Genomic DNA, 20,730 nt, shown 5'->3' with positions numbered 1-20,730 from the left:
CAACGCCGGAAAGATGTGATCCCTTTTTTTGCTGTTGGCCAAAACTCTAGCAGCTGTATTCTGCACCAGAGTCATAAGGGATACCCCGACATACAGGGCGTCATAAGGGATACCCCGACATACAGGGCGTCATAAGGGATACCCCGACATACAGGGCAATACAATAATCCAGACGAGGCGTGACAAAAGCATGAATGAGCTTTTGAAGGCCATTAAACGAAAAAATTGGCTTGACTTTATTAATCGGCCTAAGGAAGAAAAACCTACCCTTTCACCATAGCATTGATCTGTTTGTCAAATTTAAAATCTGAATCCAAAATCATTCCAAGATTTTTAGCATATAGCTTTAAGTACCAGACAAGTGGACCCAATGTGCTAGCAGTGTTTCGGGGAACAGTGGGTTGACCAAATAGATTAACTTCAGTTTTTGATTCATTTACTGCCACCCAGTGTTTTATATTGTCTACGTAGTTTAAAAAGCTTGGTCACTGACTTCATTTCACCCAGTTATTCAATAGTTTTCTGAAGCACTTCTGGCAGTAGTTCCAGCCTGGGGTCTTCTTGGTTCTAACACAACAAGCTTTGCACACCTGGATTTGGGAGTTTTCTGAAGATCCCCTCAGTCTCTTTCAGGTTGGATGGACAGCTGTTTTTAGTTCTCTCCAGGGATGTTCGTTTGAGTTCAAGTCTTGACATTGGCTGGGCCACTCAAGGCCATTCCCAAAGCTGTCTCTAAACCACTCCTGTGTTGTCATTGATTTGTTCTTGGGATCATTGTCATGTTGAAATATTAACCTTTGGCGCAGTCTTGAGGTCCAGACCACCCTGGAGCATGTTGTAATTTAAGGATAATTAAGCCAGGAGTGAAGCAGCTCATTGAAACTAGAAAAAAATACACACACACACACACACACACATACACACACACACACATATATATATATATATATATATATATATATATATATATATATATATATATATATACATATATATACACGTCACAGTGCATGCACATACATCGGTCTTATAATGACAGCTGTTGAGGGATAGATTAAGGTACCGTATGGCCTTGAAACCCGAAAAATCGATCATAAAATCAGACCCCAACTCATAGGCCGGTTCAAAAATACGATAATTGTTTATTAATTTTTTTTTTTCATCTTCTTGCTTTCCCCAATCTTGCACCAGTTTCTCAGACACATCAAAGTTTGTTGCAGCAGCGCAGTTACCAATTTCTTTCGGCACTTCAACGACTTTTAATTTAAAACCAGCTTCATATTTTCTTCTGATCAAATGCTCCATTGTTGATAAGGGATGCTCTTAATGATAAAGGTGTATGAGGGTGTGAGATACAAAAAAACAAAAAATCAGTGCAAACTGCACTTCAGAATAGTTGGGGTATTACTGTGTGGTCATGCAGGCACAATAGAGAGAGAAAGGTTAGGAGCACACGCTGATACAGCGCATTTCCGCACCCATATAGAAAAAAAGGCCATGTGCTCTGTGGTTACTCTCTCAGGTGGGCGTTAGCATATCATAATCTCTTGGACCAATAGTGTGACTTTTCCGCATTCGACTTATACGACCAACATTATAAAATACCGGAAATTATACGGTAAAATTAAGCCCCGACTTATCCATGGGAGAACTTAAACGCAAGTATATACGGTATGTAATTTGCAAGCAACAAGAATTCAGTAAAAGTTATAGGTATACATTTAGTTTTAATCGGGTTAAAATTAAGTACAGATGTTTTAACAAATAGGCAGAGTGGTAGTGCAGAGCTCTTTTGTTCCTGCCGCACACCCACAACTGTAAGGTTTTTGCATGTGCCCGGCATTTCTGGATTGATCTGTATTATTGTCCATGATAAAGTGAGTGTTGTTATCTGTTTTAACACTAAGAACCGTGTTTCCGCGAAAATAAGATCAGGTCTTACACTGTATTAATTTTTACTCCAAAAGATGCACTAAGGCTTATTTTCAGGGGATGTCTTGTATTTATTCATGTACAACAATATACATTTATCCAAAATACAGTCATGTCATCTTCTTCTGGAATATCGGCCTAACTCTCTACATTCAAACCCTGAATTTCTTGCTACTTCAGCCTCATTTAGGATCCTGTGGTGTGTGTGCTTCGGTGTTTGATGAATGCTTTGATGTGGTGAAGCAAAATGCCGACATACAAATGCATTTGTGGTGCTTTTATATTCAAGCGTCGCATATTCCCAATTGTAATGACACGATACATTTAAAAAGTCTCACATACTATCTTCTGTACCGTCTTTTTTTTTTTTTATATATTTTGCACCTTTACAATACCATCAAAATGTTCAATGGCGTATTTGAGCCATAGAGAAAAAAAAAAATAAGGACATAATAAAAAAGTCTATTTTGTGGTTAAAGTGGAAATTTCAGCTTTAACCTCGAAATGTCCACTTTAACCTCGTTGTTTACTTTATCATTAAAGCAGACCGTCGTAAACGTCATCTTAAAACCAACCCAGTTGTTAAGCACTATGTGCTTCTGGGGCTTCTTCCTGAGCCGACAGCAGCAATCGCCCCACACAGCACTTCACATTTATGATATTCCAGCACTCTGCACATTTAGAATCCTTAGATTTATACTTGATATCACTTTCATGATGAATTGCATTAAAGTATGTGTGTTACATTATACAGATAAGTTGGTAACTTCATTTAAAAAATAATGAATACTGTTAATAGTTGCACATGTGGGGGTGATACGGTGGCAGTGCGGTAGCGCTGCCGTCTCGCGGGGAGTCACATCCTTATGGAGTTTGCCCATTTCTCTGGTGGGTTTCCACAGTGTGCTCCGTTTTCCATCCAAAGACATGAAGGTTTGGGGATTTGGTGACGCTAAAATGACGCCAGTGTACGTGAATGCTTGTGTTCATCTTGTGATAAGCTGATGACCCGTCCAGGGATTGTTTCTGCCTCGCGCCCGATGCTTGCTGAATTGGGCGCATCCCTGGATTGATGGATGTAATCATTAAACATCCTTTTCAGAGATATTGTGGCAAGGTGTCCTTGGAATTTAATGGATGTTTCTTGTCACATCGCGTGAAGTATCCGTCCAGCCTTGGGCGCCTTACTTTTCAGCTGATGATCTTGACTAGGGCTTATATTACATAGCAGCCTGAAAATCATGCTAGGGCTTATTTTCAGGGACACACGGTACTTGACATTCGTCAGTGATACTTTTCAAGAAAATAAGTTTAGTCTTTTGTGAAGATAATAACATCCATACACGTTTTTCCATTCCCTTTCTGAGCCCCCGGATGAACCCTGGCTACTGCCTCAGCGCATCACACTTCTTCAAAATTTCATTATCAAATAACTGAATTAAAACTATGCAAATATTTTATTAATAGGTTGTGCCATTCTGGAGGTACCACGTGAAATGGACACAGGTACCACCTCATGTTGCCAGTAGCGTTAAGGACACTAGCATATTGCAAAACTAGAGAAGAATCAGTCAGGAAGGATAAGGAGAGAACAATTGTCTGTGTGTGATAAAGTGACTTCCACAGCTGATTGTAATTTTAAATAAATAATTGCCGCACTCACGGCTTGGGGGGGGTGCGTGGTAGTGTGTCGAGAGCGGTTCCTGTGCGCGACGTGGGTGGTCCCGCACTTAAGTGCTCAGGCGCGGAATCACCCGTGGCCGTAATTGGTGCCGGGAACTGCTAATCGTCACAGCTGTGCCACGTCCTCCATTTTAAAAGGGAGAAGCACAAGTGTGATTGGAGAGAGAAAAAAAAGGGAAGAGACAACGGAGGATAAAGGAAGAAGGAGGAGAAAAGATCTGGTGCAGGAGTGAGTGAGTAAGGAAGTGAGCAGGCTCGTGAGAGAGAAAGCAGGCAGCTGGGAGAAGAGCCCCAGGGGAAGAGTGTATGGCTGACACTCGGGGCAGTCGGAAGCGGTTGCTCCTGTTGAGCAGTTCCGACCTGGAAGGTGAATGGATCACCACATAAAACCGTGATGGCAGCGGGACTTGAGGAGGCTTGGGATGGGGGTTTTGAGCGCCCTGGCCATTGGGGACCCAAGTCTCAGGGATCCTGTACATAGCCATGAGACGGAGCGCAACCGGACCTGTGGAAGGTCAGCTGCACCTGCCGATAGGGCGACTCCTCTGCTGCAAGACCCTTGAGGGATAAGCAGAGGAGCCGCCAGATAAAGAGAAAGGCACCGGGGTTTTTAAAAAAAAGAACTGTTCTTGCAGTATTTTAACCTCATTTTTAATGGAATTATTTATTTGTATTATTAACTTCCACATTCACCCGTTTTATTTATTTGACAGTTGAAGCACAGCACTTTCTTTTTGGACACTGTTTAGTTCTGATTGTTTTTAATAAAAGTACTCATGAATTTTGCTCCTTCCCCTCGCCTTAATGGGGTGTCCTCATTTGTCTCGCTAATCCCAATCATGACTATTGACTGTGTCGGGTTCCAGAGGCTCCCAAAACTGGAAGAGGGAACTAGGAGCCGGACCCGCACTATCACACTGTGACCACCTTTCCCCTTTTTGGGGTGTCTTACTGTGGCCTCTGCAATGCACCTGTTTTCAGTTTCATTTGCACCAAAGCAGGCGAAGTTGATTTACTGTCGCTTAAGCTTCCTAACTGGACAGTTTGATATCCCTGAAGATTATTACACTTGGTGTTAGACTCTCCTGATTAAGTATTCACTTTATTTTTTTGAGCAGTGTATTTTCCCTGTAAAGTCCTTCTTTAAAAATGTTGGGAAATGCTTGAAATACACCTGAAAAATGTCCCAAAAATGCCTGAAACAGTCTTGCAAAATGAAACTCATAAAATGCCACATACTGTACATAGTAGAAATTTCAACACTCAAATGTGAATGGGCCCAAATTCTGAAGCTAAATGCCATTGACATTTGCAGTAACTTACATACTTCTATTATGCAGGCAATAATGAGTGACGTTAGGATGGCCCTGACCTGGACTATCATCAGAGCCAAGCAGACACATGTGAGGTCATCCGCCTCATGCAGAATAATAGCGTGAGCAAACCTGACCCTCTAAGTACATTTTAAGGGAATTTAGATTCTGAAGATAAGATAAGAAGTATAGAGAAGGCCAGAAGGAGTTGCATTGCGTCCATATGACAGGGTGTCTTGAGAGGAGCTGTGGTATTGTATGAGGAAGTTGGGAGTGGCAGAGAAGTACGTAAGAGTGGTAAAGGATATGTACAAGGGAAGTGTGACAGTGGTGAGGTCAGCGTTAGGAATGACGGAGGTGGGATTACATTTGGGATTGGCTCTGAGCCCTTTCTTATTTACAATGATGATGGACAGGTTGACATATGAGATTAGACAGGAGTCCCCATGGACTGTGATGTTTGCTGATGACATTGTGATCTGTAGCGATAGTAGGGAGCAGGTTGAGGAGACCCTGGAGAGTTGGAGATATGAGAGGAGAGGAGAGGAATGAAGGTCAGTAGGAACAAGACCGAATACATGTGTGTAAAAGAGAGCGAGGTCAGTGGAATGGTGGGGATGCAAGGAGTAGAGTTGGCGAAGGTGGATGAGTTTAAATACTTGGGATCAACAGTACAGAGTAATGGGGATTGTGGAAGAGAAGTGAAAAAAAGAGTGCAGGCAGGGTGGAATGGGTGGAGAAAAGTGTCAGGAGTGATTTGTGACAGACAGGTATCAGCAAGAGTGAAAGGGAAGGTCTACAGGACGGTAGTGAGACCAGCTATGTTATATGGGCTGGAGACCGTGGCACTGACCAGAAAGAAGGAGACAGCAGAGCTAAAGATGCTAAGATTTGCATTGGGTGTGACGAGGATGGACAGGATTAGAAATGAGAACATTAGGGTCTGCTCAGGTGGGATGGTTGGGAGACAAAGTCAGCGAGGCGAGATTGTGTTGGTTTGGACATGTGCAGAGGAGAGATGAAGGGTATATTGGGAGAAGGATACTAAGGATAGAGCTGCCAGGGAAGAGGAAAAGAAGAAGGCTTAAGTGAAGGTTTATGGATGTGGTGAGAGAGGACATTCAGGTGATGGGTGTAACAGAACGAGATGACGAGGTTGTGTTATTAAAATATGACTCTAAATCAAAGGCTCAGATTGAATAACGCACTGTGTGCACTTCTTTTCACCTCATTGCAGCATGGGAGTCTATTGAAAAGAGAAATCAAATTCAGTGAGTGAAATCACATCATGAAGGACACAAATTGAAATTAAAGGGTAGAAAGAATACTTCACAGTAAAAGCAGGAAGTAAGGTTTGTGGAAAATCTCAAAAGGGACGTCCAAATTATATGTGTAAAGACCGTGACGGCTTTTAAAAATGTCTACAAGATGTTGGCAAGCTAGACAAGCTTAATGGACAGAACGGTAAAATGTCTTCTTTGTGCCGCTATTTTGTAAGTCTCTGAAACACAAAAGTGTGTTTTCAAACTTCTTCTCCCTGCCCAAGTCAAACTACAGACAAAGCAACGGAGATGCTGGTGCTCTCTGAACTGCTGCTTTTCCCCCATGTCATTTATTTCCCAAAAAATTTAAAAGGAAACATCTGCAGCTGGACGTCTTTTTATGCATGAAGGATTTTGCCAGAAGCTGAGTGATAAAGATATCATCCATATGTTAGTTTTTCTTTTCTTTTCCAAGCTGCTCTGTTTAACAAACAGTACATTTTCTTTTTGTATAGCATGTTGACAACATATTATAAATCAAGTTTAACAGCATTCAGTTTAAAAGCTTAAAATGGTTTCTTTTTTTAATTTGTGCTTCTCGCTTAACATAATCCAGACATGGGTTAATTACGCTTGAGCTGCTCATTTATTTCATGTAAATATGTGTGAAAAATTGATGTAAAACTTCGATATCTAAAAAGTAAAGCACATGAATTATAATGTAAACTATACTATCCAGTTACTCGTGTTTAAAATTTTGATTGACAGGCATTAAGGAATCAAAGAGAAAGTTGGAAATGTGATACCAGTGGGTTTTAGTTTTTGTTAGCGGAATGAAAATTACAAAGAGGACATTCATACGATTACAGTCCCTTAAAAAGAACAACATGAATGGCGAGGCAATCAAGCGTGACGTTTACAGCATTGCTTTACTGATTGTGTATTTGGCTGTTGTGAGCTGTCAGTCCTCTGTTGGCATGTCCCTTGGAAAATCATTAACATGTGTAATGGATGACATGCAAGGACTGGGATGGACTCCCTTCTCTTACCTGGCTGGAAGGCACAGGTGGCAAATGGAGAAAAAAATGAGTGGCAGGATATCCCCTGCCTTAGCCAGGTAGGGGTCAGATGTGGACACACAGGCGTCCCGGCAGGGTTGAATTAAAGAACAATACCCATACTGGGGGGTGGCCAGTGTGATGGAAGGACAAGGGAGTTAACCCGTCAGCATTACGGACTCCCGCGATACGCTAGATGGCAGCATCTCTGTGTCAGGATTCCCACACGGGACACCCGCAGGCCATGCTGGGGACTGTAGAACTGTGAGGGCTGCCAAGATTAATGATCCCTTCTTTGTGGGGTTTCCGTTTGACCTGGAAGTACTTCCAACGGGCTATGAGCTAGCACCAGAAATAAAAGAAGCAACATCCAGGCAAGTTGGAGTCAGGTTTGGAGAATGGGCAGAGTTTGTGTGGCAGGTGTGGAGGAGAAGAAAGAAAGAGAGAAAGAATTGCATTATTGTGCCTTTGTTGAAGCCTTGTTAAGGTATTTTATATAATAAAATTGTGTGTTTGCGCACAGGACTTAAGATGAAACAAATCTTAAAAATGGTCCTTAATGTATTTCACAACATATTCTGCGTCACACACATCTGCCAAAGTTAACTTCTACATGATGTTGAAGTCAGGCCTTAGAAAGCAGAGTTACTGGTTGCTCTTGCTGAGAAGGATAGTGATGCCAAGTCACGAAAAAGCTCCGCTGAGCAGGCTCTCTTTCAAAAGGAAAGGCCTTTCTTGTTGCACACATATGTCTTGTTTTATTGATGACAGAAAAAACTGAAGTAGGCCTTTCCCAGAAAGCAATGCACAAGTACTGCCAGGTGTTAAATATCTTACAGTGTTGTATCATGGCAACTGGCATCACACAAAGCTGGATGGAGTAATGTGAAAATTTACTTTTGAATTATGCATAGATTGTAATGTACAAAAAAATATGGTGAATGTTTAAATTAAAAAAATGTATTACAGTAAAAGACACAATGCCATTAATCCCCCTCACTTTGAACACACTTATCCCATCGTTCTTGCCACTTCCTGAAGCAATTCTAGAAGTTCTCTTTCGTGAGTGGCTTTAGTTGCGCTGTCGTGGCTGCCTCAACGTTTACTTTTCACGGTCATTTTGACTTTGGGGAAGAGCTAGAAGGTGCGCAGTGCCAGATCCGATGAATAAGGTGGACATCATCATGTTTTTATTTGACAGAAATCACCGTACCAGAAGGAATGTGTGACATGGAGTGTTGTCAAGATGGAGGATGAAACTGTTTGCCCATTTCTCAGGTCATTTTCCACGCACATCGTTTCTTAAATGCTCTAATAAACACCCTTATAATATGCAGAGTTCACCGTAGTGTTCCTGGGTACAAACCCAGCTCATGCAATTCCTTCAAGATGAAAAAACACAATCGTCATCAGCTTGATGTTGGATCTTGATTGACGCGCAGGCCACGACAGCACAACTAAAGACACTCACGAAAGAGGACTTCCAGAACTACTTCAGAGAATTGGCAAGAACAATGGGATAAGCGTGTTCGAAGTGAGGAGGATTAATGGCAATGCATCTTTTACTGTAATAATTTTCTTTTATTTAAACATTCACCGTATTATTTGATCACACCGTACATTACAGTTTTTTCAGAATTAACATAATAAGCATCTGACATGCTGCCACAGTGGAAATCCTAAAAGAGTTTGAGAATATCAGCATTTTCTTCAGAGGAGCTAATTTCCACCTAGAGTTATAGATGTAAATTTCTCCAAAAGACAGAATGGTTTACAGGTAATTTTAAGAATTTTCAGATCTTCCACGTAGGTTCTTTATAATATTGTGTCATTATTATTGCATTAAGTGTTAATATGAAAGCATACCCTTCCACCATTTAAATCTATTATAAAGAGCATGTTTTTGGTTGTTTGGTGGTATAAAAAGTGCCTGTAGAGTGAAAATGAAAACAGAGTTAAGAAAAGACGTATCTGAAAAACAGGATTTACTCACCCAGAGAAGAGCTCTGGCATTCTGGGAGTTTGTTCCCTCTTCTGTAGATTTTCCTTTTCTTGCATGACTCCTGTTGCTTTCCTTTTCAGCTGCACGTACTGTGCCCTCCATAACGTTCTTTGATTTTTCCCCTCTGTTCCACAGTTTAAAGTTGCAAATTAAAACAATTCACACGTGATTGAAGTGCACATTGCAGGCTTTCATTTACGGGGATTTGCAGACATTTCAGTCACTCAATATAGACATGACAACACTTTTTCTACATGTTCCCACAGTTTCAGGGCCACATAATATTTGGGGCACAGCAGTGGCGGGTCTGTTAGAGTCATCATATTCAATGACTGCTTGAAGCTCTCATCTTCAGCTGCTGCTTGTTTCCTTACGTTTTCTCTTCAGCCTAAGGAAGACATGCTTAGTATGGATTTAAATTGGGTGACTGGCTTGGCCATTCAAGAAGTTTCCATTTTTTAGCTTTGAAAAACTCCTCTGTTGCCTCAGCAGTCTGTATGGATCAATAACTTGTTGTTGGATGAAGTGTCATCCATTGAGTTTGGAGGCTTTGGCTGGAACTTAAATAGATCTGATGTTTGTGCACACCTCAGAATTCATTGTGCCACTGCCGTCAGCAGTTCCGTCATTAATAAAGAGAAGTATGCCCGGACCTGTGGCAGCCATACATATGTAAGCCATAACATGCCCACCACCATGTTTAATATATTAGGTGGTCTACTTTGGATCTTGGGCATTTCCTTTTTGTCTTCACAATTTGCTCTTGCCATCATGGTGATGAAGCTTCATCTTTGCCTCGTCTGCCCCCAAGACCTTTTTCCAGAATTCTACAAGCTCTTCAAAGTCCTTTTTCACAAACTGTTATCTGGCCATCTTGTTTTCGTAGCCAGCTAGCAGTTTTCATCTTGCAGTGTGGCCCCTGTATCTGTTCATGAAGTCTTCTGCTGATAGTTGCCTCTGACACATCCATATTGTCCTCCTGAAGATTGTTTCAAATCTGTCAGACAGGCCTTTGGGGCCTTTTCTTGACCATACTGAGGATTCATCTGTCATTTGCACTAAAGTTCTTCCTTGGCCTGTCAGTCCGTTTGTGATTACTGAGGTCACCAGTGTGTTATTTCTTCTTCACGTATTCCAGACAATTAATTTCGGTCATCCTAACATTTTATTAATGTCTCCAGTGGTTTAATTCTTGTTTTTCAGCCTCCTAATGGATTCTTTTGACTGTCATTGACACAGCTCTTGTCCTCATGTTGAACAGTGGCAACTATAGGCTCCAAACGGTAGAAGCCAATTGAGGTATCTTAGGAAAAAATGAAACATACAAATACCTCAATTGTCCTAAATATTATGGTGCCTAGAAATGGACATTCCTTAAAGGACAAAATAAGGCCTTGAAATACCAGCCGAGGACTACTGTAGACTGGAAGAAAGTCTTATTGGCCAGTGATCCAAATTTGAAATCTACAGTTCATCACAACAGGGTGTTTGTACGCCGTTGAGTTGGTGAAAGGATGGTTCCTCAGTGTGTGACACCAACTGTCAAACGTGGAGAAGGATGTGCAATGGTCTGGGGGTCTTTTGCTGAAGGCAGAGCTGGTAACTTACACAAAGTGGATGGCATTGTAAATCAAAAGGGTTAGCACAGTTTGTCTGTTGTATCAGCAAAAAGTGGCTACCATGATAAACCAAAAATTAGAATAAAAAGTGTGCATCTAATGATTCTTTGACTTATTCTTTTTATGTGTCATTGCTTGTTCTATGCAGTGATTTCATGAGACATTAAGACATTAAACTGCATGCACTTCCATCGAAACTGAAAAAACGGAGGTGTCCTGAAACTTTTGACCAGTAGTGGATGTTAATGTGCTCTAAAGAAGGATAACACAACAAAGGTTTACCCAGTTCTGTTCACTTAAAACATTGCGTTCTGTATGTTGAACTTGTGGTAGTCAGCATAAGACAGCTGAGTAATGAATCCATTTGCCTGCATGGTACACACACGTGATATCACACTGATGGAAGTGTATGACCTAGCCATTTATGCTATAACCTTTTTTCAAATGAAGATTGCTGTTATGTTCTTTTAGTTTTTTCTTTTATACTACTGATATTATTCCATGAGAGAGTTGTGTGTAAGTATCTCATATTCAGGTGCCGTCATAAAATTTGAATATCATGACAAAGTTGATTTATTTCAGTAATTCCATTCAAAAAGTGAAACTTGTATATTAGATTCCTTCATTACACACAGACTGATGTATTTCAAATGTTTATTTCTTTTAATTTTGATGATTATAACTGACAACTAATGAAAGTCCCAAATTCAGTATCTCGGAAAATTAGAATATCAATTAAGACCAATGCAAAAAAGGATTTTTAGAAATGTTGGCCAACTGAAAGGTATGAACATGAAAAGTATGAGCATTGTACAGCACTCAATATTTAGTTGGGGCTCCTTTGGCCTGGATTACTGCAGCAATGCGGCGTGGCATGGAGTCAATCAGTCTGTGGCACTGCTCAGGTGTTATGAGAGCCCATGTTGCTCTGATTGTGGCCTTCAGCTCTTCTGAATTGTTGAGTCTGGCGTATTACATCTTCCTCTTCACAATACCCCATAGATTTTCTATGGGGTTAAGGTCAGGCGAGTTTGCTGGCCAATCAAGAACAGGGATACCATGGTCCTTAAACCAGGTACTGGTAGTTTTGGCACTGTGTGCAGGTGCCAGGTCCTGTTGGAAAATGAAATCTGCATCTCCATAAAGTTCATCAGCAGCAGGAAGCATGAAGTGCTCTAAAACTTCCTGGTAGACGGCTGCGTTGACCTTGGACCTCAGAAAACACAATGGACCAACACCAGCAGATGACATGGCACCCCAAACCATCACTGACTGTGGAAACTTTACACTGGACCTCAAGCAACGTGGATTCTGTGCCTCTCCTCTCTTCCTCCAGACTCTGGGACCTTGATTTCCAAAGGAAATGCAAAATTTACTTTCATCAGAGAACATAACTTTGGACCACTCAGCAGCAGTCCAGTCGAGACGCTTCTGACGCTGTCTCTTGTTCAAGAGTGGCTTGACACAAGGAATGTGACAGCTGAAACCCATGTCTTGCATACGTCTGTGCCTGGTGGTTCTTGAAGCACTGACTCCAGCTGCAGTCCACTCTTTGTGAATCTCCCCCACAGTTTTGTTTCACAATCCTCTCCAGGGTACAAGCGGTTATCCCTATTGCTTGTACACTTTTTTCTACCACATCTTGTCCTTCCCTTCGCCTCTCTATTAATGTGCTTGGACACAGAGCTCTGTGAACAGCCAGCCTCTTTAGCAGTGACCTTTTGTGTCTTGCCCTCCTTGTGCAAGGTGTCAGTGGTCGTCTTTTGGACAACTGTCAAGTCAGCAGTCTTCCTCATGATTGTGTAGCCTACAGAACTCGACTGAGAGACCATTTAAAGGCTTCTGCAGGTGTTTTGAGTTAATTAGCTGATTAGAGTAAGTGTGGCACCAGGTGTCTTCAATATTGAACCTTTTCACAATATTCTAATTTTCCGAGATACTGAATTTGAGACTTTCATTAGTTGTCAGTTATAATCATCAAAATTAAAAGAAATAAACATTTGAAATACATCAGTCTGTGTGTAATGAATGAATCTAATATACAAGTTTCACTTTTTGAATGGAATTACTGAAATAAATCAACTTTGTCATGATATTCTAATTTTATGACCGGCACCTGTCTATATAACAATAAATTTAATAGTCACTACATTTTAACTGCTTTGTTTATACTGGAATGTCTGCAGGAAAACAGACTCGCAATCATTAGTGTATATGTAGTCCAAGAGGTAATAATTCCTGATTTCACCTCACTAGTATTTTTTGTCATACGGAGTAAGTTTCTGTTTTTATTATATAAAATTTTGTTAACTAGTGAAAGTTATGTTGATTTCAGGAATTCTGCCAAAGATTTTATCTGATAATTCATGGTATACATATTAAAACATGATACACAACAACAGAATCAAGATGATCTTTTTATATTTCATTTTGACATTTCCTTGTCGTTACAGTTGAGTGGAGAATTAACGGTGATCATCAACAGAGTAATTACGAATTATAATGGGAAAAACAGCACTGATGCTGCCTGGGACTACATACAAAAACAAGTAAGTGATCACTGCATCAATGAGTATACAATTTAAAAGATATTAACAACTGATGTTAGTTAATAATTTGATTCCGCATGTAGTTTGTTATGAATCTGAAGATTGGTATTGTTTCAAAAATATCATAATGTATATATTGTTTGATTTATAGTAAATATGTTCAACATACAAGGCCTTTAATGACCTCTTGGGCAAGGCCATCAGCAGTGTGTCTGTCTGCAGAGAGAGTGTCGACCTTGTTGAGAGGTTTACTGACCTCGGCAGTGACATTCACGACTCTGGTGACTCTTCCTATGAAGTCAGTAGACGGATTGGGAGAGCATGGGGGGTCATGAGGTCGCTGGAAAGGGGTGTGTGGCGTCACCGATATCTCTTTAAAAGGACTAAGGTCCAAGTCTTTAGAATCCTGGTTCTCCCTGTTTGTGAGACATGGACGCTATCCAGTGACCTGAGATGAAGACTGGACACCTGTGTCTCTTCGGAGAATCCTTGGGTACCGCTTGTTTGACATTGTGTTGCTCATGGAGTCCCGAATGAGGCAAATGATCTGCACTATGAGGGAGCATCAGTTACAGCACTGTGGCCACCCCGAGGGTAATTAAGCTCGTAGGATCGTAATCGTTGGGGACCCGAGTGGCTGGGCCAGGCCAGTAACACCTGGCTGCGGCAGATAGAAGGTCATTTCCAGAGGGACTGGACCACGTGTCTGCCTGGGGGGTTGCCAGATGGGATCCTGAGCTTTTTCGTCGTGTGGTGGGTGCGGCAACATGCTGTATCGGTGCATGCTCCCCAGCTTGACTTGACTTGTCTTGTACAAATTTACAATTTGAAAAACCCTGTCAATGTGGTGGGAACTATTTCTTTATAAATTATTTTTTCACACATCACAAAATGTATAATTCATACTCTACTCCCCCAGAAGTTCTGCCGCTCATGTAAGATAGTACGACTTTTTCTGTGTAATTTTAGTGTCCCTTCTTATACCTCAAGTGTTTCCTGGGCATAAAAAAATTACATATTTTGGCAATTGGTTATTTCCAGGATTTCTCTCTTTCCTTTTGACTGTTTATGTGTATATAGGACACGCTGGAGGGACTATGTCTCCCGGCTGGCCTGGGAACGCCTTGGGATTCTCCCGGAAGAGCTGGAAGAAGTGGTCGGGGAGAGGGTAGTCTGGGACTCTCTGCTTAAGCTGCTACCCCCGCGACCCGACCTCGGATAAGCGGAAGAGAATGGATGGATGGATGTTTAGACTTTGCTTATGTGTCTATTACAGTGTCCACAAAGGTGCTTTTAGTTAATTTTATTCACTTCTACCGTCCCTCATGGAAAAGATATGCCACTGTATTTAAACTCCCTTCATTTGGGACAGCTGCGACTCTCTAAACTGCAGGTAGCAAGCCGATTTTTTTCAATGAAAGAATTTCGATCTTACACCTAAGGGTTAGTAATTCCCACTCCCAGCTGGAGATCGTTCCAGTGTATGAAAGAGCAAAGATGTCGCTGACAGGTTCCTTTAATTGCATTCTCTCCAACCCTTTACCTGCACCACAATATGCTGCCCATGAAAACTACTAATAGGTGAGGAGACAAGAAAAACCCTTTTCAGTGTGTGACAGATTCAGTTTAATTAGCATTAGTTGCCTTGATGCAAGTTTGGCACAGAGCACCAGTATCCTCCAAATAATACCACAGGGTGACCGATCAAAAACTCTTTCCACAAAGAGTGTCATGTCTCTGGTGACTCTTCCTATGAAGTCAGTAGATGGATTGGGATAGCATGGCAGGCTCATGAGGTCTCTGTAAAGGGGTGTGTGGCTCTCCCAGTATCTCTGCAAAAGGACAAAGGTCCAAGTCTTTAGAGTCCTGGTACTTCCTGTTTGTGAGACATGGATGCTATCCAGTGACCTGACAAGAAGACTGGGCTCCTTCAGTACTGTGTCTCTTCAGAGAATCCTTGGGTACTGTTAGTTTGACTTTGTGTTGCTCATGGAGTCCCAAATGAGGCACATGACCTGCATTGTGAGGGAGCATCAGTTACAGCACTATGGCCATGTGACGTGATTACTTGAGGGGCCCCGAGTGGCTGGACCAGGCCAAGGGGATGTCCACGTAACACCTGGCTCTGACAGGTAGATGGTCATTTCTGGAGGGTGGGACTGGACCACATGTCTGCCTGGGGGGGTTTGCCAACCAGGATCCCCAGCTGTTTCACTGCGTGGTGAGTGCGGCAACATGCTGGACCAGTGCATGCGCCCCAACCTGACCTGACACTTTATTAGGTACACCTTAATAATACTGATTTGGAGTTCCCTCTTTTGCCTTCAGGAGTTGGAGGAGGTTGGGAGCATGCTCTGAACCTGCCACCAACACACAAATTTTCCCTGTAATTTGGAGGGCAGGATTCAGATTAACGTTCGAACTGGCGTACTTCTTAGTGGCATAGATTGAGAAGGTGCTGGAAACATTCCTCACAGAGTCTGGTCCATATTGACATGATAGCATCATGCAGTTGCTCAAGATTTGCCCACTGAACATCCATAATGGAAATCTCCCATTCCACTACTTTCCAAAGGTGTTCTATTAGATTGAAATCTGATGACTGTGGTGGCCATTGGAGTCCAGTGAACCACTGTCATTTTCAAGAAACCAGTTTAAGATGATCTGAGCTTTATGACCTGTCACGTTATCCTACTGGCAGTAGGCATCAGAAGATTGGGGGACACTACGGTCATAAAGGGATGGACATAGTCAGTAACAATACACAGGTAGACCATGGCATTTTAACGATGCTCAATTGGTAGTAAGGGCCCGAAGTGTGCCAAGAAAATGGTGTAATGTTTTGTGCATTCTGAAATGCTCTTCTGCATACCTCGGTTGTAACAAGTGCTTATTTAGGTTGCTTTTTCTTTCTATTAGCTCAAGCCAGTATGGCTACTCACCTCTGGCATCAACTAGGCATTGTCTACCAGAGAACTGCCGCTCACTTGATATTTTCCCTTTTTCGGACCATTCTCTGTAAACCCATCAGGTGTTTGTGCCTGGAAATCCCAGTAGTTGACTCAGACCAGCCTGTCTTGCACCAACAACAATAATGCCACATTCAAAGTCCCTTCAATCCTCTTTCTTCTCCATTCTGATGGTCAAGTCATCTTGACAGTGTCTACATGCCGAAATGCATTAAGTTGCCGCCGTGTGATTGGCTGATTAGATATTTACATTAGCAAGCAGCTGCACAGGTGTACCTAATAAAGTAGCCATTGAGTATATAAGGAGGATTGACATATTCTCTTGCCCCCTCAGATATCTATGGAAAGACAAAGGATTGGCCCGCTGTTCCGAGATGAGACCAGGACCAATCTGCTACTGTCAAGGCAGTGCGCTCACCCTCAATTCAGCTTTAAAGAGGTGTATTAACGACAAAACCTCGACTGTATCTAGTAGAGGGGCTTGCATGCCCCAGTGATCTTTAGAGAGTTGTGTTCTTGTCAAAGTCTATCAAGGCAAAACAGTCGACAGGCCAGACAGTGAGCCGTCTAAAAATTCCAGATTTGTTTAGAACTACAGTGAGAATTGTCCCATCTCCTGGACTAATGGGGGAACCACTCTTGGAGCAAAGCCTGCATCGGGACATGGTGGTAGAATAGTACACGTGTTAGTCTTCATCCCTCCTGTGAAATTAGTTATGGAAGAAAAATCACTCAAGTGACCAGAAAAGACAATTAAACCAGTGTATCAGTCAGTCATTTTCCAACCTGCTATATCCTAACTACAGGGTCACGGGGGGTCTGCTGGAGCCAATGCCAGCCAACACAGGGCGCAAAGTAGGAATAAATCCCCGGGCAGGGCACACACACACACCAAGCATACACTAGGGACAATTTAGGATCGCCAATGCACCTAACCTTCATGTCTTTGAGCTGTGGGAGGAGACCAGAGCACACGGAGGAAATCCACGCAGATATGCAAATTCCACGCAGGGAGGACCCGGGAAGTGAACCCAGGTGTCTTTACTGAGAGGCAGCAGTGCTACCACAGTGCCGCCCCAGTATTTCAGTATAGTTCATTTTAGTAAAGAAAGCAACACTCAGTTATTAGCACCAGTTAGTTCCATTATCAAACTCACTTTTTCCGTGTTGTGGAAGGCTGAAGTTTTTCTTAGCAGCATTGTTTCCAAAGGCTGGAACTGAACATGGCGGGAGCAAAGGTGAGCCATGCACACACACACACACCACTCACTCTCACACTCACTCACACACACACACACATATACGTACATACAATCCAAGGCTATAAGTCAGCCTGACCTGCTCAGCATCTTCACGTTAAGATCTGAACAAATGTGGACACAATTAGAGTTTAGCACTTCAGTTCACTGTAGTTACCATTTTCCTAATGTTAGCATTCTGCAGATAAGGTTAAAAAAAATGCTTCTAGAAGAGATTTCTGGAAATGGCTTCCTATTCCGGATGCTTCAAATAGTGCAATGGAATCTTCAGTAGCCACAGAGGTAACATTTTAGTTACATTTACATTTGTTTGCTTTGCCAATGCTTTTATCAAAAGTGACTTACAAAGAAGGTTAACATAATCGAATAACACCAGTCTAAGGACTATTTGAACAAGTGCAGCAGGACAGATTACTAAAGTTGATCATCACAAGTGAAGAGCTAAAAAGCTAGCATAACAAAAAAATGATCAATTAACAATAGAACGGATATCCAGAAACCAAAAAACATTCATTAAAAAATTGACGGATATTAACAGAACAGTAGGGTTTTCAGTTGCTTCTTAAAACACATTGAGGGAGTCAGCAGTTCAGGTGGAGGTGAGCAGTTCATTTATGAACCACCTGTAACAATGGAGCTTTAGAATATGAATAACTATATAGTATAAGGTTAACTCGGACACACTGAGCCTCCATCGTTATACAATCAGCTACACTTCCCCAAACCCAACCCTTTTCCAAAGTCCTAACATTTGACCTGGTTTACCAGGCTGGCCCTGTTAAAAGTCCCATCACACACAACACCACCACTTTTGCTTTCTCATCATGAATTTTTTATTCAGTACTTACTAATCAGATTTTATTCTGTTAAAGCAGCCGATAGATATGGAAGGCACTATATAATTTGAAAGATAGAACCTTATATATCCCAAGGGGTAAATTTGGCTTTTTACAGAAACTCTTTAAATAAATAAATGTATAAATATCTAGATAATAAGTAAATACATACATACATAAATAAATAAATATACACACACTTTGGTTTGAACACACACAGGAATGACTAAAGCAGGACAATTCAAAAGAAAGACAAACATATTGCCATTGGTATAAAGGAATCCTCTGTCAGTAGGCTTCAAACATTCTGGAGTTACAGTGGGTCACTGAAATGTGGAAGTTGGGTTAAACAGAACAGCTGTTACTGGTGATATATTTCATAACACACAGTAAACTAAACAACAACAACATTTATTTATGTAGCACATTTTCATACAAAGAAATGTAGCTCAAAGTGCTTTACAATAATGAAGAATAGAAGAATAAAAGACACAGTTAGAAAATAAAATAAGTCAACATTAATTAACATAGAATAAGAGTTAGGTCTGATGGCCAGGGTGGACAGAAAAAAAGAACTCCAGACGGCTGGAGAAAAAAATAAAATCTGTAGGGATTCCAGACCATGAGACCACCCAGTCCCCTCTGGGCATTCTACCTAACATAAATGAAACAGTCCTCTTTGGATTTAGGGTTCTGATGGAAGGACTTGATAATGAAGGTCACGTAGACTTCTGACCATCAATGTTGGAGCATCATGATGCTTTGAGTAGGTGGTGGTGTCGCAGGCCGCCACCACAAAAAAAAAACGGAAAAAGAAACAGAAGAGAAAGCAGGGGTCAGTACGGATTTTAGAGCCACTATGAATAGTTATTATGATGAATTGAACATACAGAGTATCAGGATTAAGTTAAAGTGAAGTTATGAAAACTGTCATGTTTCTTGACACCCGTCTACTGTAAATCATTGTCTGAAATTCCTCAGTATTGGTGTGTCACAGAGTGGATGTGCAGTATTGTTCAGAAGTGCGCTGTTTTGTTTTAATTCCCTCCTTTGCTACTAAGTTCAGGGGTTCCAGAGTGTATCCCATAACTGAGCCTGCTCTTTTAATTAGCTTGTTGATTTGATGGGCCTCTCTTGAAGTGATGTTACCAGCCCAGCACACCACAGTGGTCATCACAGAGTTGTAGAAGATGTGAAGGATGTCACTTCTCATATTAAAGGAATGCAGTCTCCTAATGAAGAAGATCTTGCTCTGCCTTTTCTTCTATAGTTCCTCTTGTGTTCTGAGACCAGTTCAACTTATCATTGATGTGGACCCCCCAGGTACTTATACAGTTGTGGCCAAAATTATTAGCCCCCCTTATGAAATTAGGCAACACTCCTGATTCCAATATGAAAATGACCATTAACAACAAATGTTTGTTTTTTAAAGCGTATCAGTGTCCAAAATAACAAGGTCCACTAATTGTAGTTTGGATATTTTATTGACACACTGAGTGGAAACAAGAAAGGGCAAAAATGAGACATCCAAAATTATTAGCCCCATGCCCATTAATAGTCAATACTGTACCCTTTTTGAGCCACAGCTGACAACAATTTATTAGAGTAAGTCTTTACTAGATTAGAACAGGTCTCCTGAGGGATTTTGGTCCATTCCTCCATTGCAAATTGTTCTAGCTGGTCCAAATTGTGTGGTTTCCAAGCATGGACATTCACTTTGAGCACTCGCCACAGATTCTCAATGGGATTGAGGTCTGGGCCCTGTGTGGGCCACTCCAAGATCTTGGTTTTGGTATCCTTGAAAAACTGTTGAACTAATTTTGATGTATGCTTTGGGTCATTGTCTTGTTGTAAGACCCAGCGACGACCTAAGCCTAGACTACGAGCAAATTTCTGCATATTCTCCCTCAGAATGTCAACATAATTTTCTTTTTTCATGATGCCATGCACCCAAACAAGGCTCCCTGTGCCTGAGGCTGCAAAACAGCCCCACAGCATGATGCTCCCGCCACCATGTTTAACTGTGGCAACTGTGTTCCTAGGGTTGAAGGCCTGCCCCTTTCTTCGCCAAACATAAGCAACATCCATGTGCCCAAACAGTTCCAGTTTAGTCTCATCAGACCAAAGCACAGACTTCCAAAAATCATCTTTACATTTCAAATGTTCACGGGCAAACCTCAGTCGGGCTGTGATGTGCCGCTCTTTGAGTAAAGGGGTTCTTCTGTGACGATGGCCGTGAAGCCCACCA

At 41.6% G+C, this 20,730-nt stretch overlaps 1 protein-coding gene across 1 annotated transcript in view; it reads left to right on the top strand.

Annotated features, from left to right (window-relative positions):
- The window catches only part of cd82b (CD82 molecule b), a 174,627-nt gene that overhangs the window by 141,145 nt on the left and 12,752 nt on the right, over positions 1 to 20,730 (top strand). The window contains exon 6 of the mRNA XM_039739070.1: positions 13,323 to 13,418. Within this exon, the coding sequence (XP_039595004.1) occupies positions 13,323 to 13,418 (96 nt within the window). The remainder of the gene's footprint in view (positions 1 to 13,322; positions 13,419 to 20,730) is intronic.

Source organism: Polypterus senegalus, chromosome 1, assembly GCF_016835505.1.
Source record: "Polypterus senegalus isolate Bchr_013 chromosome 1, ASM1683550v1, whole genome shotgun sequence".
In the NCBI taxonomy this organism is placed as follows: domain Eukaryota; kingdom Metazoa; phylum Chordata; class Cladistia; order Polypteriformes; family Polypteridae; genus Polypterus; species Polypterus senegalus.
The sequence above is the reverse complement of the archived record's forward strand: the minus strand, read 5'-3'. Positions and strand labels throughout refer to the sequence as shown.